Source organism: Rhincodon typus, chromosome 36 (assembly GCF_021869965.1).
Source record: "Rhincodon typus isolate 14 chromosome 36, sRhiTyp1.1, whole genome shotgun sequence".
Taxonomy (NCBI): domain Eukaryota; kingdom Metazoa; phylum Chordata; class Chondrichthyes; order Orectolobiformes; family Rhincodontidae; genus Rhincodon; species Rhincodon typus.
In genome coordinates, this window is record NC_063367.1 from 6,860,829 (window position 1) to 6,885,256 (window position 24,428).

At 43.3% G+C, this 24,428-nt stretch overlaps 1 protein-coding gene across 1 annotated transcript in view; it reads right to left on the bottom strand.

Annotated features, from left to right (window-relative positions):
* The window catches only part of ice2 (interactor of little elongator complex ELL subunit 2), a 99,584-nt gene that overhangs the window by 29,548 nt on the left and 45,608 nt on the right, over positions 1-24,428 (bottom strand). Inside the window, exons 9-12 of the mRNA XM_048617030.1 lie at positions 20,779-21,033; positions 19,207-19,341; positions 16,923-17,052; positions 1,234-1,318 (exon numbers count right to left, since the gene is read on the bottom strand). Of these exons, the coding sequence (XP_048472987.1) occupies positions 1,234-1,318; positions 16,923-17,052; positions 19,207-19,341; positions 20,779-21,033 (605 nt within the window). The remainder of the gene's footprint in view (positions 1-1,233; positions 1,319-16,922; positions 17,053-19,206; positions 19,342-20,778; positions 21,034-24,428) is intronic.

Below are 24,428 nucleotides of genomic sequence, written 5' to 3' on the forward strand. Positions count from 1 at the left end.
CAGCTTTCCTGCTCCTCTGATGCTGCTTGGCCTGCTGTGTTCATCCAGCTCTACAGCTGGTTATCTCAGATTCTCCAGCATCTGCAGTTCCTACTATCTCTCTACGTCTAATCTGGGACAGGGCCAGGTCAGACTGAGCTGAGAGAATGGGTGGAAATGTTGATGGTAATGTGCATGGAACGAAGATGGCAACAACACTTTTATTTCCCCCCAGTGTTTGACTAATGGAAGCCTCGGGATATTAAGATTGTTGTCAGAGCAGCATTCTGACAGCAACGAGGCAGTAGAGAGTGAGTGTGGCAGGGACACAGAAAGGCTGCTCAGGGTTCGTAAGAAACGCAGAAACAGCGAGTGAGCAAAAAGAGGCATCACTAGTGGTTAAGGAAGAGTAGGGACATAGGATGGTTGTTGGGTTTGAGTGTAAAGGCGATGGGTTAAAAGTTAGCACACACTGCTCTGGCTACAAAGCCCTGGTACCACTGCCATGAATCCAGAACCAGGGCAGAGATGGGTTAATTATGAATTATGAGGAATGTTTGCATTAATTTAGTTTGCATTCCCTTGAGTTTTGGAAGTTGGGGAATTGTCTGGCATGTGAAGTAGGAGTTAGGTAGATAGAGACACCATTTAGTTTGATGGGCAAATCAAGAATGAGGGAATATAATTTACCATTAATTAATTTGCCATCCAGGAGTGAAATTAGAAGGCATTTTTCGCATCAAGGGGAGTGGAAATCTGGAATTCTCTCCGGGGCAATTATAGCTTTCAAGACCAAAATCAATTGCTTTTTTGGATAACGTGTGGTGTGAGGGATAATATGCAAAGGTGGATAAATCCAGTTGAGATGCAAGTCAATCTAGGTCCAACTGAATAGGCAGCTGAGAGGGCTCCTCCTGTACCTAGCCGGAATTATACACAGAGAAACAAGAATCATTTTCAGCTGACTAACTGAGGACAGAATTTGAAGACAACACTCTGTTCCACATTAAAGGCTGCAAAGAAACCAAGGAGAAGACCAAAACTTGCGTTCATAGAGAGTTTTTAGCACTAAGTAAAAGCATCTCCCACCACTGACCCAGTCAAAATCAGGCTGGTGAGGTTAAAGCTGTCTTGATGCAATGTGAGGGGCTGAAGCCTAACATGAGAGACAGATAGAAAGCAGTAGGAAAGATACCAGGGAACAACCAACACATTTTAAAAATAAAACCCTGGAACACCAGAAAAATCACTCACTTGAAGGATCCAAGTTTTTCTGCCACGGAGATTGCTGGAAACTGGTCAATTAAAATCAACTTTGATGTGAAGACATCAATATGACCTGCCGATTAAAAAACAAATGGTTGAACTTCTAAAAATCCAATAGCGACACAATGTTAAACGTAACCTTTGAGTTTCAGTGTTTGCTGGAATGGAGTCTCTCTGTTCGGGCTCATCAAAACACAGTTTCTAAAAACAAAATTGGAATCTGCGGATTAACCAGAATTTGACAGAAAGAGGGTTTCGGGATGTCAAAGTGCTTTACAGTTTATGGAAGTGGAAGTAAGGTAAAGTTGCGATAGTCCTAATGGACAATAAGGTTGCTCTCTCATTACAGTCAGAGAGATGTACAGCATGGAAAGAGACCCTTCGGTTCAACTCGTCCATACCAACTAATGTCCTTAATTAATCCAATCCTATTTGCAAGCATCCTAATAGAGAAACTGCTGGGTCACTGAATATATTCAAGGCTAAATTAGATAGATTTGTGATCAACGAGGGAGCTCATGGTTAACGAAGGTGAGAGACAGGAGAATGAAGTTATCATACAGTCATAGAGCATGGAAACAGACCCTTTGGTCCAACTCGCCCGCACTGACCAGATATCCCGATCTGACCTAGTCCCATTTGCCAGCATTTGGCCCACATCCCTCTAAACCCTTCCTTGTCATATACCCATCCAGATGCCTTTTAAATGTTGTAATTGTACCAGCCTCTACCACTTCTTCTGGCAGCTCATTACATACACACACCACCCTCTGTGTGAAAAAGTTGTCCCTTAGGTCCCTTTTTTTAATCTTTCTGCTCTTACCTTAAGCCTATGCAGATGAGTGATGGTGCTTTAACATGAGGATTGCCATGCCTCAGGTGAGGCGAGATGATGACAGAGACAGCCCTTAACTTCATGTAATGAAGTTATGTGGAGTACAGTTACTGCTACAATGGCAATTATTGCAACCATTTTGCAAGAGTCCATAAGCAGCAGAGGCAATGTAAACCAGGGTAATCAGAATTCCTAAATATTTTTGTAAAATAATTCCTCGAGATCAGTCAGATCGTACTTTATCAGGTGTTTAGTTTACTGCTGAACCTGAAGTGCAGTTCCACACAGACCGACACTAAAGCACATCTGTGTATAGGCGTTTCTGCTTCGGTTGCAATCACAATTTAGGCAGAATTGTACCTATTTTGTGAAATGTGTTCTTTTGCACAAAATTTCAGATCAAACTCTTTAGCCTATCACGAAGGCCAGAACCAGTCGTGAGTTTGAGAAGTTGAGAGGTTAAAAAGAAAATTAAGAATTCTTCAATATTCTTTGATGTATTGAATAATGGCAACTTGGTCCAATTTGGTCAATAAAGCTAACAGCAGCAGCAGAGAGTCATAGAATCCCCACAATGTGTGGAAGCAGGCCATTCATCCCATCAAGTCCATACTGACCTTCTGAACAGCATCCCACTCAGACACACACCTCCACCCTATCCCTGTAACCCTGCATTTTCCATGGCTAATCCACCTAGCCCGCACAATCGTGGATACTATGGGGCAACTTAACATGTCCAATCCAGCTAACCTGCACATCTTTGGACTGTGGGAGGAATCTGGGGCACCGGGAAGAAACCCACGCAGACATGGGGAGAATGTGCAAACTCCACACAGACAGTCGCTCAAGGCTGGAATCAAACCCGGGTCCCTGGTTCTGTGAGGCAGCAATGCCAACCACTGAGCCATCACAAAAAAAAGCAAGGATTAATCAGTGTCTAGTCCACTGCCTGAGAGTAACCCAATTTTAAATAACCGAAAATAACTTTAAAAAGGTATAGAATCAAATTTTGCTAGTTAAATTAATATAGAAAAGTTAGCATTCATTGTACATTACAAAAAAAATCTCACAAAATGTTTGTGTCTCTTAGTATTCTGGCCTCCAAATGTTTAAATTAATTTTTGGAACCTCTGCAAAGGCTCAGAAACAAAGTGTATTTAGCAGAAACTCCCACTAGCTAATTCACCCCAAAGGTTTGGCCAGTTTTGTGGGGATAGCCTATTTACAGTCTGTTATGTTGCAATGAAAACCCAAACACACCACTTGTAGGTACTCTTGATGCTTCTCCTTGCATGCTCTCTGATCCTCACCACCTCAAACCATGGCTGATCCCCGAATGGATGGTAGACTGAAGGATATGATGAGTCTTAACATTACAGTGTGTGGTTGAAAATAATTCAGCTGATGACTCAAAGTGCTTCAAGGTGCCCAATTCTAAGCTGATCACTTTCAAGTCCATCCCATATGAAAGGGTGACACTACCACACAACATCGATGGATGCAAAGACCTGACTTTGTCTTTACAAGAACAACGCATGGGTCACTCCTGTCAATATTGTCATGAATAAATATATCTGCATCAGGTAGAGTGCTGAGGATGTGGTCAATTAGGTTTTTTTGTCCTTCGCTTGCCAGTTGGAAGATATGTCCTTCAGTCTTGGTCAGCTCAGTTAGTAATGGTGCTACGAACCCACTCAGTCAAGTTCCCTAAATGGACAGCAGTCTGTGCTCTCTGTATCCTTAAAGCTTCATCGAAGTTGTACTCACCATGGAAGAGTGCTGACTCATCAGCAGTGGGAGGTAGTAGGTGGTTCACAACAGGAAGTGTCCCTGCTAATTGTTTGACCTTGATCATAGACATCACAGAGTTTGGAGACAATGTTGAGGATGCCCTCCTGACTGGTTGTCATCACGTGCCACCATTTCTGGTAGGTCTATCCTGCCATTGGGACACAACAATTCCCAATGGGTGATGGAGTCTGGTAATAATTTGCTGCCAAGTGGATTTGATGTGTGCAACTAAGTCAGATTGTTGCTATTTTGTGAGACAGCTCTCCCAATTTAGGCACAAATTTTCACATGTTTAAATAAGGAGGGATTTGCAGGGTCAACTGAGCAAGATGCGCCTATGTCATTTCCAGTGCTAGGTTGGTATTGAGTGGTCAGTCCAGTTTTACCCTTATTTGATATTTCTAAAACAGTTTGATACAACTGTTAGCGTGTTAGACTGTCTTCAAGGGTGTTAACGGTCAGCTCATCATCGTGCATTATGAGTTACATTTTGGACGAACTGGGTGAGGACAGCAGATTTTGTGGTGTGTCAGGTGTCCGTGCACCCCTATCAGTCCCACTTGTCCTCTCACTACCATTTTACAATTTACTGTTACTTTCATTAAACTGTTTAGAAATGTTATGGAGCAGGTGGGACTTGAACCCAGATCTCCTAGCTCAAAGGTTAGACACTACCACTGTGCTACAAGAGCCCTGCTTACATTTTGGGTTCCATTTGGTCAGGCTTACCCATGTTCTCTCTTTGCCTCTTGCATTTCCTTTGCACTTTGTTTGAATTCTCAATAGCCAGGTTCTCACTTGCATCATAGAATTTAGAGTACAAAAGGAGGCCATTCGACCCGTCGTGTCTGTACCAGTTCCCAAAAGAGCTCACTCTCCAGCTCTATCTCCATAGCCCTCTAAATTCATCACTTTCAAATATACATCCAGCTCTCTTTTAAAACCTCCTATGAAATCCCCCTCCCCCACTCTCACAGGCAGCGCATTCTAAATCCTAACAACTCTCTGAGTGAGGAAGTTTCTCCTCATCTTACTCTAACTCTCTTGCTGACAATCTTGACATTAGGACCCCTAGTTACTGACATTTCAACTAGTGGAAACAGAATATCCTTCCTTACCCTGTTAAATTTTGAACACTCAATAAGGTCGCCTCTTAATCCTCTATCTCCAAGGAAAACAAACCTGATTTCTCTAATCTCTCCTTGTAGCTAAAATCCTTCACTCCTGGTATCATTCTAGTAAATCTCCTTTGCACTCCCTCAAAGGCTTTCACATCCTTCCTTAAGTAAGGTGCCTGGAACGGAATACAATACTCTAAATGTGGTCTGACCAATGATTTGTAGGAGGCATCACATGGGGAGGCGATGGCCTAGTGGTATTATCGCTGGACTGTTAATCCAGAGACCCAGATAGGATTCTGGAAACCTGGGTTCAAATCCTGCTATGGCAGATGGTGGAATTTGAATTCAATAAATTAAGAATCAAATGATGACCGTGAATCCATTGTTGATTGTCGGGAAAAAAACCCATCTGGTTCACTAATGTCCCTTAGGGAAGGAAACTGCCATCCTTACCTGGTCTGGCCTACATGTGACTCCCAGACCCACAGCAACATGGCTGACTTAACTGCCCTCTGGGTAATTAGGGATGGGCAATAAATTCTGCTTAGCCTCATGCCATCAATGAATAAAGAAAGCAAAACCTTTGTTGCTTTTGTACTCTGTGCCTTTATTTATAAACCCAAGGAACCTATAAGGCTTCTTAACACCTTTTTCAGCTTGGAATGCCACCTTCAGCAAATCATGCACAAGAATTACAAACCTGATCTGACTAACTCGAACCATTAACTTTGTTTCTCTATCCACAGATGCCACCAGATCTGCCAAGTTTGTCAAGCACTTTTTTATTTTATTTTATTAGTCTGAGGTGACCTATTCACAAGATATAGCCCAGCCTACTCCCATTTCCTAATTCTGTATTATTCTCCATTCTATTGCGTGACTTTTTTTTAATTACTACTTTTCATTATTTCTAAACAATGAAGATTATTTTAACTAGTCCAAATACTACTGGATAACTATTCACATGTAAGTAATAAGTTACATAAACTGAAATATTGAGTTGGATAATTCAGAGAAGCAGCAGTCAAATTGGATTCCATTCTGCCCATATTTATTTACTGAACTCCATATTTCTAACCAGGAAGTCTGATTCTGGCACCTTCAGAAATGTGAAACGTGCCTTGCAGTGGGGTAGCTGGGGAAAATCTAACCACGCTCCTTTTCATGACAGTCAATGGCCCACGTTCTGAGAGTTAACTATCCAATAGCACAGCCAGACGCTGTTTCTATCAAAAAAAGTGGAGCTGCAGGACAAAAATCTTCAAAGTTCTTCCAATAAATATGAACAAAATGAAGACTCTGAATTTCTTTTAAAATTCACTGCTTCCTGAACTAATCGGCAACAATAGTCCCAGGAAGTTAATTCATCCAATGGAGCAAAATGTGGTAGCGCAAATAAGCAGATCTCTTGTCATCAGCTTCCAGGTTAATGTTGTTTCTGAGTTTTTCATTGCGCTGAATTTTAAGATCAGATAACAGCCGTTGAATGGTCTCCATGTGCATCTGCAAAGCCTCGATCTCATCTTTGCGAGCTTACTTTGCAGCCTCTAGGATTGCTTATCTCATCCTGGGAGCGGATGATTTAAAAAACTCTCCAATTTGGTAACGGACCACCACCAGACCTTCATCGGGCATTAGTATATCAGCAGCAACACTTTTTAGGTCATATAACTGTTTCTTTTTGAGTTCTATTTCTTTCTCAAGTTGAAAAGCCAGTCTAGGGATAGGTGCCAGGTAGATAAAGGATCAAAGTGCCAGGTGGGTAAGGTGCCATGTAAGTGCAGTGTTTAGGACAGTTTGGAGGGCCGGATGTGTTTAGATCAGGTGTTGGTGATGGGTGGGTGATACAACTCTGTGGGGTGGGAGTGATCAGGGGGAGGGGATGGGGAGTGTCAGTTTCATGTGACATTAGGTTTTTAAAACCGTACAGGAACCGAAATTGCTGGAGATCTGGCAGCATCTATGCAGAGAGAAACAGGGTTAATGTTCCGCCTTTCGAAAAGAACTTCGGTCCTGAAGAATGATCAAGCTGAGATGTTAGCCCTGCTTTCTCTCTACAGATGCTGCTAGACCTACTGAGTTTCTCCAGCAATTTCTGTTTTTTGTTTCAGATCTCCAGTGCCCGTGGTTCTTTGGTTTATTACACTAAGTTTTTAAGTGCTTAACTTTCAGTGGATAATTATTAACTTAACAAACCCAACTAATTCTCCAGCTTTAAATGAATTTGTTCAAAGGGTTCCAGATGCAGAGGCAATTCTCCAGACAATTCCTACAAAGTTCACTGGGTCCACATATAACTCCAAGCATTCTGTTCCAATTACTCTCTAGGCCATTGCTGGTAATTTCATCGTTTGTGGGTCAGTCAATTTGGGTTGAAGGCACAACACAGAAAGTTTTCAATATTTCAGTCACCTGTGTTTCACAAAAATCAGCAGATTCTGTTGTCCATTTGCAAACAGGACAAATACCTTTATATAACAGATTCACCAGTTATCGACTGATTCTGAAGGTCAGCTCCTTAGCAACACAAGTCAGTTACACAGATAAACACACCTTGCATCCAAAATGAAAATGATGATCCAATTTAACTAACTTGCCCATAACATCTAGGGACGTGCTGACTAGTTGGCTTAGCCATGGGAAATGCAGGGTTTATAGGCAGTGGAAGGTTCCCCTCAGAGGGTCAGTGTATCTCATCAGTTCTGAGGAAGGGGCACCGGACCCGAAACGTTAACTCTGTTTTTCTCTTCGCGGATGCTGCCAGACCTACTGGGCTTTTCCAGCAACTTTACTTTTGTTCCTGATTTACAGCATCCGCAGTTCTTTTGGTTTTTATTTGTTCAGTGTATCATCTCGATTGGTTCAATGGCCCGCCTCCACACTGTAGGGATTCTATGAATAAGAGCAGCTCAGTCAAATAAAGTAAATCATTGGCAGAGTACCAAGGACTAGAGCAAAAGTAAATCTAAAGTCTCTGTTACAAATGCTGAACTTGCAAAAATAACTTAAAAGTTTAGGATTTTTAATTTATTCTGTCAGATACGGCAGCCACTCCCATACACACTGTGAACTGTTCAAATTTATGGGTGTTACCTCACTGTCTAGTGTATTAGTGTAAACTACTGTAACAACATGTATTTAGAACTGGATATTCCTGTCTTTTGCACACGTGCCTCTTCCAACTGCTCTGCAGATCAACTGACATGAACCTTTGTTCTGCTGCGCTTCACTGAATGCAAGCAGTAAAGTTATGAACAGATTCACTTCGCCAAAATGCCAAAACACAAGACAATAAGCAGACTGTTTTCACCTATTTTGGTTTGAATAAATAGCTCCTAACTACATATCTGCATTCTCACCATGCAGCCAAAAGCTTGCTTAAATCCTGATCTCAGAGCCCATCCCAACCGTCTGTATCTCTGTATCTTAACAGACCCGAGTTCGGTAAGGGATCAGATAGGACCATAAGACATTGGAGCAGTTTCTGCTGTTTTTTTTAAAAAATTCTGGTTTTGTAACCAAGATAGCGCTGGAGAATGGTCAGTCTGTACACTTTTCACTGTACTCATGTATTCCTATACTTGACTACATGGGATAATAGAACCTAATTCTAATTCAGCCCATCTAGCCTGTTCTGCTAATGAGATAATGGCTGATCTGATAATCTTTAACTCCACTTACCTGCCTTTTCCCCATACGTTTGATTCCCTTACCGATTAAGCCTTGAAAATACTTAATGATCCAGCCTTGACAGCCCTCTGAATTCCACAGATACACTACTTTCCGAGAAAAGAAATTCCTCCATATTTCTGACTTAAACGTGCACGCTGAGATTGCACCTTCTGGTCTTAGACTCTTCCACAAGGGAAAACAATCTTTCTGCATCTATCCTGTCAACTTCCCGTGAATCTTGGCACATGTCAACAAAGTTGACACTCATTCTTCTGTATTCCAATGAGTGCAGGCACAAACTACTCAATTTCTCCACAGAAGACAGTCCCTCCATTCCGGGTATCAGCCTAGGGAATCTTACCTGGACTGCCAGAAAATAATATCTTTCCTTAGGTAAGGGGCCTAAAACTGTTCACAGTATTCCTGTTGTGGTCTGACTAGTGCCTTGTATAGTTACAAGGCATGGCACAGTGGCTCAGTGATTAGCACTGCTGCCTCACAGCGCGAGGGATCCGGGTTCAATTCTGCCCTCGGGCGACTGTCTGTGTGGAGTTTGCACATTCTCTCCGTGTCTGCATGGGTTTCCTCCGGGTGCTCGGTTTCCTCCCACAGTCCAAAAATGTGCAGGTTAGGTGGATTGGCCGTGCTAAATTGCCCGTAGTGGTGTTCAGGGACTGTTCTGGGTGGGATGCTCCTTGGGTCGGTGTGGACTCGAAGGGCCGGTTTCCACACTGTAGGGATGCTATGATAGCTTCTATGATGATAATAGCAAAATCTCCCTCCTTTTATGCTTCCAAGATATTACACACACGTTGACAACATTCACACAGAGGAACTTATTCTTGGCTAATTCCTTCCTCATAACAATCAACAGAATTGAATATATTGCACACGTGTAAGGTATTCCACACGTTACTATGGAAACAAACAAACCAACAAACAGTGTATATGGAGTCCACAGTGAATAGCAATAATTAAAAGGATATATAACCTTACTCATCAGTTTCTCCCCTGGCTAGAGAATGCTCAAATAGTTTTTGCTGCTCATCTTCAATGCTCTCTTTGGTAGGAAGTGCCAACAGGCATCAGGGAGAATCACAACTTGACACCTTCTGGAGTCAGCAGTGACGGCAATTTAGGAACAGGAGTCACTTCTGCCAACTTTGCCCTGTTTAATTCACATTCTACTCCCTCGAGCCTACCCTCACCAAACTGCTGACCACACTGAAAAGGCCAGGATTAACTACCATCTTCAAAGGTCTCAGCTTTATCTCCATCTGGCTCTCCACAATGGCTTGTTGATTCTCGTTTAGAGACTTGTACATTGCAGACATGCAAGAGGCCGTGGGTTCAAATCTGGGACGAACCCCCTAACTTCTGGGGTGGTACAGTGGCTCAGTGGTTAGCATTGCTGCCTCACAGCGCCAGGGGCCCAGGTTTGATTACACCCTCGGGTGGCTGTCTGTGTGGCATTTGCACATTCTCCCTGTGTCTAGGTGGGTTTCCTCCGGGTACTCCAGTTTACTCTCTCAGTCTAAAGATGTGTGGGTTAGTTGGATTGGCCATGCTAAGTTGCTCGTAGTATCCAGGGATGTACAGGCTCGGTGGGTTAGCCATGGGAAATGCAGGGATAGGACAGCAGAGTGGGTTTGGGTGGGATGCTCTTTAGTGGGTTGGTGTGGACTCGATGGGCCAAATGGCCTGCTTCCACACCGTGGGGATTCTATGAAGCATATCTCTGCCTCTAAAATAACTCCATTATTAACAAGATAGTAGGAACTGCCGATGCTGGCGTCTGCTATAACACAGTGTGGAGCTGGAGGAACACAGCAGGCCAGGCAGCATCAGAGGAGTAGGGAAGCTCAAGTTTCTTCAGAAGAAGGGTCCCGACCCAAAACTTGAGCTTTCCTGCTCCTCTGATGCTGCCTGGCCAGCTGTGTTCATCCAGCTCCACACTGTTATCCATTATTAATGAGTCAGCTTTAGACTTTTAATTCCAGATCATTACAGTATTCAAATTCCACTATCTGCAGCAGCAGGATTTGAATCCAGGTCCCCAGAACATTACCCAGATTAGTCATCTAGCAATAATATCATCAGGCCATCCCTTTGAAGCTTAAGATCATAATCACTGACAATGATTGAAATCCGTTCTTATTCAAGCTGATAGGATCATGAGGAGATTTATCAGGGTGGATGGAAAAGAATGGGAGAGACAAGGTAAAGAATGGGAGAGACAAGGTAACACAGTTTAAATATATTTTAAAATTCTCTTTGCGAGTCTGTGTAACTCTCTTGTATGGAAAGCAGTGGAGGCAGGGTTAGAATATTTTTAAGGCAGAAAGATCCTTGACTAACAAGGGAGTCAAAGAGTGGAAAGCAGATTTAGCATCACAATCAGATTTACCATGAACTGCATTGAATGATGGAGCAGGCTCAAGGGTTGAACAGCCTTAGCCTTCTTAATTCATATGTACATAGAGTCACACAGCATGGAAACAGAGCCCTCAGTCCAATAAGTCCATGATGACCATAATCTCAACCTAAACAGTCCCATCTGTCTGCACTGGGCCCATATCCCTCCAAACCTTTCCTATTCACATACTTATCCGAATATCATTTAAACATTGTAATTGAACCTGCATCCACCACTTCCTCTTGAAGTTCATTCCACACACTGTCTGTGTGAAAAGTTGCCCCATGTCTTTTTTAATTCTTTCTTGTCTCACCTTAAAAATATACCCCCTGGTCTTGAAATCCCTCATCTCACGGAAAAAACACCTGCTATTCACCTTATCGATACCCCTCTTGATTTTATAAACCTTTATAAAGGTCACCCCTCAACCTCCTACCCTCCAGTGAAAAAAACTCACAGCCTATCCAGTCTCTTCTTACAACTCAAACCCTCCATTCCTGGCAACATCCTGGTGAGCCCTCTCCAGCTTAATAATATTCTTCCTATAACGGAACCGGAACAGGACACAGTACTCCAGAAGAGGCCTCACCAATGTCCTGTACAACCTCAACATGACGTCCCAACTCCTATACTGAAAGGACTGAGCAATGAAGGCAAGTGTGCTAAACACCATCTTCTTAACCACCATGTCTACACATGTATAGGCACTATCTGGATGCATGCTTTTGCTGTAAGTTTTGGCTTCCTCCCATAAGTTAAAGCATTTTTTCAGTTGAATCCTTCAGTATTTTTAAGACCTCTATTATGCCACTCCCTCGGTCTCCACAGAAACAAAAGCTTTTCAGCCTTTCTGGTAAGCTGTAGTTTCTCTAAACTGTTATCATCTTCAGACTTCGTGGCACGTTCTCCAATGCTTCTACACAATCTTCATAGTATGGAGGCCTGAACCACACACAGTATTCCAAATATGTTCTAATTAAGGCTAAAAGCAGCTAGACCACCAGCTGACTCATAACAATAATTGGCATCTGGGTCAGTCAACAGAGATAGTAGGAACTGCAGAAGCTGGAGAATCCGAGACAACAAGGTGCAGAGCTGGATGAACACAGCAGGCCAAGCAGCATCAGAGGAGCAGAAAGGCTGACGTTTCGGGCCTAGACCCTTCATCAGAAATGGGGGAGGGGAAGGGAGTTCTGAAATAAATAGGGAGAGAGGGGGAGGCGGATAGAAGATGGATAGAGGAGAAGATAGGTGGAGAGGAAACAGAAAGGTCGAGGAGGTGGGGATGGAGCCAGTAAAGGTGAGTGTAGGTGGGGAGTTAGGGAGGGGATAGATCAGTCCAGGGAGGACGGACAGGTCAAGGGGGCGGGATGAGGTTGGTAGGTAGGAGATGGGGGTGCGGCTTGAGGTGGGAGGAGGGGATAGGTGGGAGGAAGGACAGGTTAGGGAGGCAGGGACGAGCTGGACTGGTTTTGGGATGCGGTTGCGGGAAGGGAGATTTTGAAGCTTATGAAATCCACATTGATACCATTGGGCTGCAGGGTTCCCAAGCGGAATTTGAGTTGCTGTTCCTGCAACCTTCGGGTGGCATCGTTGTGGCATTGCAGGAGGCCCAGGATGGACATCTCCCCTCCCCCTACCGCATCCCAAAACCAGCCCAGCTCGCCCCGCCTCCCTCACCTGTTCTTCCTCCCACCTATCCCCTCCTCCACCTCAAGCCGCACCCCCATCTCCTACCTACCAACCTCATCCCGCCCCCTTGACCTGTCCGACCTCCCTGGACTGACCTATCCCCTCCCGAACTCCCCACCTACACTCACCTTTACTGGCTCCATCCCCGCCTCCTCGACCTATCTGTTTCCTCTCCACCTATCCTCTCCTCTATCCATCTTCTATCCGCCTCCCCTCTCTCCCTATTTATCTCAGAACCCCCTTCCCCTCCCCCATTTCTGATGAAGGGTCTAGGCCCGAAACGTCAGCGTTCCTGCTCCTCTGATGCTGCTTGGCCTGCTGTGTTCATCCAGCTCTACACCTTGCTATCTGGGTCAGTCAACAGCCGACTTTCAGCTCTGCTCTTTCTCCACAAAGCCCAAGGCATCATGGCGCAATTCAGCAAGCTGGGATTTTCTGTTTTTACACTCTCCAGCACACTATTTTCCACCCTCAATTTGCAAAGGGCGTGAATTCACTGAAACGCAAGTGGGTAGGGGAGGAGATGGCCTAGTGATGGGGAATGGCCTAGCAATGAGGGGAGGCAATGACCTGGTGGTATTATCACTGGACTGTTAATCCAGAGACTCAGGGGACCCAGGTTCGAATCTGCCATAGCAGATGGTGAATTGGAATTCAGTAAATATCTGGAATTAAGAATCTAATGATGACTGTGAATTCCATTGTTGATTGTCAGGAAAAAACCCACATGGGTTTCATTCACTAATGTCCTTTAGGAAAGGAAACTGCCATCCTTACCTGGTCCAGGCCCACAGCAATGTGGTTGGCTCTTAACTGCCCTGTGGGCAATTAGGGATGAGCAACAAATGTTGTTTAGCCAGCGATGCCCTCATCCTGTGAATGAATAAAGGTAAAAGGGAAGCAGAAAAATCTAGATAGAAAGTTGACAGAATGGTGGACTGAAGCACAACAATTTCAGTCATGTGCTAGTCATGGTGTTAAAACACACAGGAGAAGGGCATTTTAAATAAGTACTTAAAGCACATACAAGGGCCCTATTGAGCTGTGGTGATACTGTCCCTGCCTCTGAACTGGGAGGGCCAGGTTCAAGTCCCACCTGCTCCACGTGGTGTATAATAACATCTCTGAACAGGTTGATTAGAAAAATAGGTTAAATAAAAAGAAAACTCAAAGGACATATAAAGGGTCCTCCTGTGGTACAGTGGTAGCATCCCTACACCTGGACTGGGAGGTCTGGGTTCAAGTCCCACTTGTGCCACAGCTGTGAGCAGGTTGCTTAGAAAATACCTTAAAACATACAAAGAGACGCTGCTGGGACTATGGATTGCAGCGGGTAGGAAGTAGAGACGCGCAATGCTACAGTCTGTGAATAAGCCCACTACTAATCGAAGTACACATGCAGGTTCATATTTCTTGGGACAGAGGTAACAATGAGGGTATAGAGTTGATCATTATCACTTTCTACTTCTGCCTAAAATAAATCTATCAAAACAGTCATGGAATCATACAGCACAGAAACCGACCCTTCAAGTCTAACTCGTCCATACTAACCTGACATCCTAACTTAGTCTAGTCCCATTTGCCACCATTTGGTCCATATCCCCCTAAACCCTTCCTATCCATGTACCCATCCAGATGCCTTTTAAATGTTGTAACTGTACCAGCCTCCACCACCTCCTCTGGCAGCTCGTTCCATACACGCACCACACTCTACATGAAAAAGTTATCTGTTAGGTCCCTTTCCCCTTTCACTCTAAACCTATGCCCTCTAGCTTTGGACTCCCCCACCCCGGGGGAATAAACCTTGGCTGTTTACCCTATCCATGCCCATCATGATTTTATGAGACCTTATAAGAGAAACTCTATAACGTCACCCCTCAGCCTCTGATGGTCCAGGGAAAATAGCCTCAGCCTCTCCTTATAGCTCAAATCCCCCAACCTTGGCAATATCCTTGCAAATCTTTTATGAACCCTTTCAAGTTTTATAATATCTTTCCTAGAGCAGGGAGAACGCAGTATTCTAAAAGTGGCCTAACCAATGTCCTGTACAGCCGCAACATGACATCTTTAAAAAATGCTGATCAAGCAAAGACAATTGCAGTAAAATTGCTCTAAGAACTGATATGCTGCAATAGAGTGCTTAGACTACAAAAAGATAAAACTGAATGCAAGATTGAATCAGAGATCTAACAGCACCCTCTGCTGACAAGTGGAGTATTTGCATCTTACCACGTCCCATTATCTGTAGTCACTGCCTTGAGGCTAAATACAGACTTCTGAGGAAGGGTCACCGGACCCGAAACGTTAACTCTGATTTTTTTTTTCTTCACAGATGCTGCCAGATCTGCTGGGCTTTTCCAGCAACTTTGTTTTTGTGCCAAATACTTGCTCCTCGGATGGATCTTACTGTGTTGAAACTTAGCCTATTTCTGAGACTGGAAAAAGGCTCATCCATTCAGAGCATAAATCTGATCTTTTCCCTATTAAGTGGGCGAAACTTCTATCTAAATCAGACATATTCCAAGGTCAAAGGTGATTTGTGCTCCTTAAGAAAACATACATAGCCATTTTAAAGCAAAATTAATTAGAATTTAAAACAGAGACTGGAGAAACTCAGCAGGTCCAGCAGCATCTGTGGAGAGAAAGCAGCAACTTTTTGGGGCCAGTGACTACCTTCACGAAATTTCACCAGCAATTCCCGTTTCTGTTTCAGATTTCCAGCATCCGCAGTTCTTTGGGGTTTTTTTTTAAAGTTGTATTTTTCTCTTGTTGCTTTGGACTGGGACATTCTTATAGCATCTCGCTCCTGTCGTAGGGAGGAGGAAGTGAGGTAGGAATAAATCGGTTGCCTTTTTTAAAGATCACATTTAAAAGAAACTTAAATAAGTACATTAATTGGAAAGGTTCGGAGGGATATGGGCCAGGAGCAGGCAGGTGGGACTAGTTTAGTTTGGGATTGCTCAGTGTCAATTAGACCAAGTAAGACAATCATAAGCTGGAGAAAAATGATTGAAGTACTTCTCAAATTTACCTGCAATGAGGAATAAATGGCTATGCTGCCTGTTCCTTGTTTTGAGCACATGTCCAGACTCTCACTTGTGAGTTGCACTGCAGGGTTAGCATAGCACCGCTGACTTTCAGATTTTGCCTTGCATTTATATAATAGGGCCTTTTACAATCTCTAGCCATCCCAATGTGCTTCACAGCCTTTGTAGCACTATTTTCACTGAAGTATCATCACTGCTTTAACAGTGAGGAACATGGCAGCTAATGCGCGCAGAGAAAGCCTTCACAAATAGCAACGTAAATGGAGAGATATTGCTGCCAGCAGGAGTCGACATTCAGAGGGCAATGATTTGAAGCAAATGGCAAAGCAAGCAAAGATGACATGAGGAAAAAACCTACAAATGCAGGAAAACTGCAGGGCTATGGAGAACAGGGTGGGAGAACAGAACTACTACTCTGGCAGAAAGTCAATCAGATGAATGGCCTTCTTAAATCAATGAAATTAACAAAGTTGAAAAAATTACCGAAACACTCGAGCAATGGCTTGTAGCTAATTTGATTGCACTTCAGGTTGGTGAGCTTAATCATTGGGACAGCTGGTCACAGCTGATGTAGAGTGATGCAAACAGCACAGCTTCAATTCCCACAGTGGCTGAGGTCCCCACATCCCCTTCTCAACAGCACCCCTCCCCACCTCATCTTAACTATCGCTCAGCAGATCTTGAATGAGATCTTTCACATTACCTCAACAGGCTGAAATTTAACATTGTATCAAAGAAACTGCACCTCCAACAGTACAACATCCGCACAGCATTAGCCTGGATTATGTGCTCAACTCATGGCAATGAGATGAAACCCATAACCTTCTGACTCAAGCAAGAGTGTTACCTCAGAGTTGAGCTTACCAAATTATATTAAAAGATATAACTTTCCTATTCCGTCACACAGAATGCAAAACAAAACAGTCCTGTTGTTGATAGATACAACACTGGTTGATCGAAGTGAGCCTCACTTCACTGGTCAATGCGGGGTGGGGATTCATTTGCTCATCAGCAGATTCACACCGTGGCCATGTCATTCAATGGACCATTTAAACAGAGACACACAAGCGCGTGCTTACTGGCTCAGTATAAGCGGAACTCACCAACATAAAACCAGGTATTTGAATTGAGCAGACTCTCAGTCCATAACCGGCATATTTCACTGTCAGTGAAGGTTTCAATTCCGTACGCCAGCTGATATTCCAGTTTAGGAAACAAATAAATTGGGACGTGCTGTTAAAATACAAACAAAATGTGCACGTCAGCTTATGGTCGAAATGACATCTTTTGTGTTTCTTTTTTGTACAGTTCATTAGGTTCGAGTACAATGGAAATCCCTTTATACCACAGTTCAATGTACTACCGATTTGTTTATAGCACGGGAATCTCATGGCTCCGAAGAGAGGTAAATCTTTATTTAAATCGTCTTTTGCTTTTTAAAAATTGGAGTAAGTAGATATTTCTTTATTACCATGGTATAGCTATAACATGGTCCAGGTCTAATGCAGAATTTCTTATTGAACCTCAACATCTGCACGATAAAGGGACTTCCACCGTACTTTATTTTTAATGCAGGAACCAAACCTATCGAGTCACCAACAGGGAGCAGCTTCTAATGGGACATATGGATGGAATACTTCCTTTCTTACTCACTATGTAAATGACCCCTACAAGCCCCGTCAGACACTCCCTAAGAGGTTATGCACCCCCTCAACCTCCTCCCCAGAGGAATGACCAAACCCCTAGTCCTTCCTCCAGGCCCTTGCATCGTTGAAACCAATCCCCCTACCTTAACCACCAAGCAATCTCTCCAGAGGAACTCATTCTCCAAAACCATACCCCTCAAACACCCAGCCTGCAGGGTAATCATCCTCTTAGACTCTCAAAAACAATTCCCTTCCAGTGAACATTTAAATCCCACCTCACGTCTGCTTTGCAAACATGTCTTATGTGACTATACTGTACATGGTTGTTAATCAAGACTGTTCTTGCCCTGCGGACACACTGTTATAGAACTGAAAAAGGAACCTAAATGATCATGGGAAAAGTATGATCAATTAGGAAATGCAGCAAAAATTTGATGATCTGCTCCAAATTGTCACTAAGATGGAAGCAATTGTGACCCTGGTCATGAATCGAGTCACTTGAAGAGAAAATACACAGCAACACCAACTAATTGTATGCATCTGTCAAATTAATAAAAAAAAACTCACACGTGACAAAAATAAAATTAGCTGCAACAGATTGGGTGAAGTAAGAAAGGCAAGACCATTAATTCTTATCCAGATCGTATGAACGTAAGGAAATCTATTTCACCAGTTTACATGTAGACGGGGTGAGACCACAGATGAAGGAGTTCAGAAAACAGAGAAGCTGTTGTTTATGGAGCATTGCATTGGCAGCCTTGTATCTCCCGAGACAATGGTTTATGCCGAGTTGCTCAAATCTGTGCTAAGCAGTGTCTGATGCAATTTGGGAAACTCACTCGGGCATAGCTACATCTGTCAGATTCACTGCAGACAAAGAAAGGAGGCTAAGAGGTGCAGGATTCACTGGTCTGTCTTCTCTTAGCCCGCTTGACCAGTCAGAGTCATGCAGTACGAAAACAGATCCTGAAGAAGGGTCCCGACCCGAAACATCGACTCACCTGATCCTCTGATGCTGCCTGACCTACTGTGTTCCTCCAGCTCCACACTGTATTAAGTCTTCGGTCCATCTCGTCCATGCCAACCATATTTCCAAACTAAACTAGCCCCAACTGCCTGCTCCTGACCCATATCCCTCCAAACCTTTCCTATTCGTGAACTTATCCAAATGTCTCTTAAATGTTGCAAATGCACCCGCATCCTCTGGAAGTTCATTCCACACATGAAGCACTGTGCGTAAAAAAAAATTACTGCGTCTTTTTAAATCTTTCTCCTCTCACCTTAAAAATATGCCCCAGTCTTGAAATCCCCCACCCTAGGGAAAAGGTATCTGCCATTCACCTTATCTTTCATGATTTTACAAACCTCCATATGGTCTTCTCAACTTCCTATACTCCAGGGAAAGTAGTCCCAGCCCATCCAGCTTCTCCTTATAATTCAAACCCTCCACTCCCGGCAACATCCTGGTAAATCTTTTTTGAACCCTCTCCAGTTTGATAACATCCTTCCTATAACAGAGCGGCCAGAACTGGACACAGTACTCCAGAAAAGGCCTCACCAATGTCCTATACAACCTCGAGATAATGTCCCAACTCCTTTACTGAAAAGTCTGAGACAAGCTTTCCTTTTCTGCAAGTCTGTCCAACATCCTTCCAAGCCCCATCAGCGACTGTCTCCCAGTTGCCAATGTCCGCCATCTTCACTTGCAGTGTTCTGTACCCAACAAGTCATGACCCAGTACTTTCGGGGTTACTGGACGGTTGATAGCAGTATGCCCAATGGACATGGCTGAGCCAGTGCTTGGCAATGGGTGTACGCTGATGGAACGGGCATACTCCAGAAAGCCAAGCTGCTGACCCCGTACTACCAAGTGATGCTGAGGAGACATTGGAGACAGCAAAAAAGGTGTCGAATGTTCAGGCTTTTCTCCTGCCTAGATGATGCTATGCATGTCTCACCAGTATAAAGGGTCACACTAAGGACGCAGTGCCTGTTAGCTCTGCAGTTTGGTGTTTTCAGTCAGTTTATTGTTGGCCCATTCTCTCTTACTCAACTTGGATGCAAGAGCTGGAGATTTTGTGACGTGTTGATATCTGAAACAAGTGACAAATAACTGATGATTGTCAAACCTAGATACATGAAGTCATCAGAAATCTCCTGTACCACAGCGGCCACAGTGGGGCGGCACGGTGGCACAGTGGTTAGCACTGCTGCCTCACAGCGCCAGGGACCCAGGTTCGATTCCAGCCTCAGGCGACTGTCTGTGTGGAGTTTGCACATTCTCCCCGTGTCTGCGTGGGTTTCCTCCGGGTGCTCCAGTTTCCCCCCACAGTCCAAAGATGTGCAGGCTAGGTGGATTGGCCATGCTAAATTGCCCATAGTGTTCAGGGAGGTGTAGATTAGGTGGGTTATAGGGGGATGGGTCTGGGTGGGATGGTCTGAGGTTCGGTGTGGACTTGTTGGGCCGAAGGGCCTGTTTCCACTCTGTAGGGATTCTATGATCTATGATATCAATGACAATGGCAGCATGGACTAAAACATTGATCTTTCAGATATTAATGGTCAAATCAAACTCCTTACAGTGGTGGAAGAATCTGTCCATTTCCTGCAGTAGGTATGCAAGTGCAACATAATCAGCATAGAGAGAATCAGAGAATTCTGTGTCTTGGATCTGAGATAAGTAAGGCTGAACAACTCTCCATCAGTTCTGGTACATAAGTATGCTTTGTCTGTTGGTGAACCTAAGTAGCACTTCAGCAGCAAAGAGAAGAATAAGCCAAAAAGAGTGTCAGCACATGAACACAAACTTGTTTGGATCTCATTGCTAATCTCAAAGCGTTCCAATATTGATCCATTATTGGGTGGCTGACACACTGTCAGCCAAAGAGGAGATCACATCGTCAGGCAGTGAAGCGCTTATCCACCAGCTTTAACTTGATCAAGTGGTCAAATATCTTGGGGAGATCAATGAAGGCAGCATGTAGTGGTCTCCTTTATTCAGACCTCTCTCTTGCAATTACTGTGAAGGTGACTGTAAACATCAAATCAGTTGTTGATCTTCCTATTCCGAAACCATCCTGGGATTTGGGAGAGATGCATTTAGCCAGGATCTGCAGTCTGACAAGGGCAAATACTTTTCCAACAATTCTCAGCAAGTCAATAGTTGATCATCGTTTTGCAATCACTTCTGATGGCGTTTTTTCTGGTGCAGGGGCACAATTCTTGCATCACATATACTCTGGGGCAGTGCCCCTTCTCTCCAGCAGAGACAGATGTTTGCGCAGATGCTGCAGAACTGTCAATTGTGCGTGGCTGGGGAGTTCAGGTGGCACAGATCAGCACCAGCTGTTTTGCCCATGATGGGCAAGACAGTAGCTTTGCTGAGCACTACCATTGTGGGTTCAATATACAGCTCTGCCATGACAGGGAAACTTTTTGCGATGTCTAGAACTTCTTCAATGAAAGTGTTTGCTCTGGAGTACAACGCATGGCAGTCCGTTCCACTCATCTCTCCAACGGCATACTGTAGACTGCAATTACTTCCCTCTGTGTTTTCATTGAAGCTGCTCTGTGTTTTCAAAAACATAACAAGTTGATTGAGCAAAGTGGGAGAAACGGAGTAATAATTTCTACTTGTGGCACTTTTGGCAAATTATGTTAGTAAGTTTTTTTTTGTTCCAGTTGCTCTTGAAAATAGTTGAATGTCGGTAAACATAATATCTTCTATGAACCAGCGCAATCAGGCAGAGTTTTTAAAGTGCAACCTAAAACCAAATTTTTGCCTTAATAACTTGGTGCAGTTTTATCAAAAATGCAAGTGCCCTCCCACCTGCTTTTACTGAAAAAAATCTTCAGTCAACCATTTCCTAGTTATACTGAGGCACCCGTAGCCAGCCTCTTTGAATTAAATGGGAATAAAAAGCTTTTAAAATGTGTCCGTAAATATCCTTGTGACAAAACTCAGCTTCATTCTTTGAGCTTCCTGAAAGGCTGACAGAAGAGCAGCAGCAATTCCCAACAGTGATTAATCCAACATGGGAGAGTGGCTAGTTTTCTTTATAAAACTAGCACAAGAAACTGCAGGACTTTGACTTGCACTGGATGCACGTCTCGCTTAAAATTCCAATATACTTTGCACCAACTTTGCTGATTTTCAACAAAACCGGCAACACCCAACTGTTCCACTAGTAGCAGGAATGCTAACAGATTTAAGATCATTGGCAAAGGAAATAGGGGCAGATAGTGTCATACAGCACGGAAACAGACCCTTCGGTTCAACTCATCTGCGCCAACCAGACATCCTAATCTGACCTAGTCCCATTTGCCAGCATTTGGCCCGTATCCCTCTAAAGCCTCCCTATTCATATGCACATCCAGATGCCTTTTAAATGTTGTAATTGTACCAGCTTCTACCACTTCCTCTGGCCAGTCGTTCCAGACACTGTGTGAAAAATATATCTCCTCAGGTCTTTTTTTAAATCTTGCCCTTCTCGTGTTAAACCTATATCTACACCTTGTTTTGGACTCTCCCAATTGAGGAAAAAGACCTTGACAAAAGCTTATTTCTTTGCTTCCCCCTCACTCTCAACAAGTTGTGATGCAAAATGTTCTGCCTGTACAGACAACGGAACCTCATTCAATACTAACTTTCAAAAGGGAAAGCAAATAACAATCTTTTAAAAAAAAAGGAAATACTTGTAATGCCGTGGGGAAAGAGCAGAAGGACGTGTAATGAACTGGAAACCTCATTCAGAAAACTAGAATGGCTCAATAGGCTGAATGGCCTCCTACTGTGCAGTATGGCCACCAAACACTGTGCTGCCCGGTTAGATTTCCTATTTGCAAATCAACATTCAAAGTTTTTTATAAAAAAAAACTTATTTCTAAGTCCTGTCCTTGCTTGTTCCTTCAAGATCTCTATTTGGAAAGCCAGAATAAATGCTGTACTATGCAGTGGAAGATTCATTAATTTTCTGCAATTTTCACTCTTGGGTAAATTGGACCAGCGTGTGAAGCTGTGAACCTGCTAAAATTATTCCGCGGGACTGATTTATAGCTTCCTCCTTCCCGAATGGAACCCTCTTTCTTTATAAACAGGAAGCAGAAAGCCTGCAGAGACAACACTGCCGGTAGATAAACTACCAGACCACAGACAAAGAGTGTTAACAGAGACCAGCAATTTATCAGCTGCAGTCACTGCAATTCCTTTCAGCTTTGCTGAAAAACTAAATGATGCAAAGAGCTGTCAGCAGCCCAGGCAGTTCTGTCCGAGTGGTGGCTTTAAAAAAACAGATTTGACCCAATCGTGTTTGCTGAGATCACAAACTACTTACAGATTGACCAATATGTCAGAGTGGGAAGAATTCCCCAAACTGCTGTAGGTGGGTGGAGCTGGTGCTGATTTAATGTAACGCTTGATTCCAACGGAATTTAATTATTGCTCCAACATTTTAATTACCATTGGACAGTCCAGCAATCGGTATGGAATGAAATTAATATACAGTAATCTCCCTGGTATCTGGCAGGCCTGGGGAATCAAGTGGCAGCCGGGGGTGGGGGGGGTGGGGGTGCCAGTTATTCGAATCTGCAGGTTTCACGAGGCATTACGAGTGGTCATGGCCGCTCATAAATAGCGGTGTACCTGGCCAGGTAATTCTCTCTTTACCAATAAGGTAAGTCTTGAACTAGCTTTAATAAAGCATCTGATCCATCGTACCCTTCTAATTGCTAATACCAGTAAAGTCCCAGTTATCTGGATCCCAAACATCTGGAATTCTCATGCTTGGGATCTGGATAACTGGGACTGGATTTTACAGGGAGTCAAATTTGACTGAATTCATAGAATATTGAAAGAGTGTTTTATCTTCTACTTCAACACACATTTTCAAATAAAATCTGACACTATTTACGTATGAGGATGTTACGGCTTCAAGAGATTATTTTGTCTTTTTTTTTTGGAAGAGAGGTTGCAAGGCAGAGGTACCAAGCAGTTTACCAAAACCACTAGAATAAACCATTTGAGAGGCCTTTTGTTTTTTTTTTGAAAAGTTAGAACAATAGAAGTAGCCTGGATGGGTATGGCCAGATCTCTCAGACTAGGAACTCTAGTTTTGTTTTTATATAATTTTTAGGTTTAGCTTTAAGCAGTTGTGGGCTTGAAGAAGTGGAATTTTTTCTCCTTCTCTCTGTTACAACTAAAAGCTGGGGGTTCTCTTCCCACACTGCTAGATTGCATATGAGCCAAACTCTGTTTTTCTGAATTTGCCTCTTTGCCAAAGCATGTGTTTAAGGGATGTTACTATATTGGAACAGTTAATTAGTAATAGTTACTGTATCTATAGCCCTGTTAAATTTTCCAATAGAGTTATTCTAAAATTCCTTTTTTTTTGTTGTATTTTAACTACAGCGATTAAATAATGTTTTGCTTAACATCAAGTAGTTTGACCAGTTGCATTGCACTTAGAACACAGTACTTTATGTTTGCCTTAAAAATAAGAAAAAATTAAGATCAGGGCTACCTTCTTCGAATATTGAGGGGGTCTAGTCTGGTCCATAACACACGTGAGACTGTATTAAAAGTAGATGGCCAAAAGCTCAGTCAAAGAAGTAGATTTTATGAAGCATCTTAAAAGGAGTAAGAAAGAGAGAAAACGGAGCTTTTGGGAGGGAATGTCAGAGTTCATGCCCTAAACAGCTGAAGATACAGCTGTCAATGGTGCAGCAAATAAAATTGGTTACTGAATCGAAAAAGCTTTGGTGATTTTGGGGCTGGAGGAGATGAGAGGATGGGAAGGGCGAGACCATCGAGGAAATTGTAAAAGAAGAATGAGACTTTTAAAAACGAGGCACGTTTAAGTGGGAGTCAGTGTAGGTCCATGGAATACAAGGTGCAAAGTCCGCATCTTTGTATTTCTGAGACAACAAGGTGCAGGGCTGGATGAACACAGCAGGCCAAGCAGCATC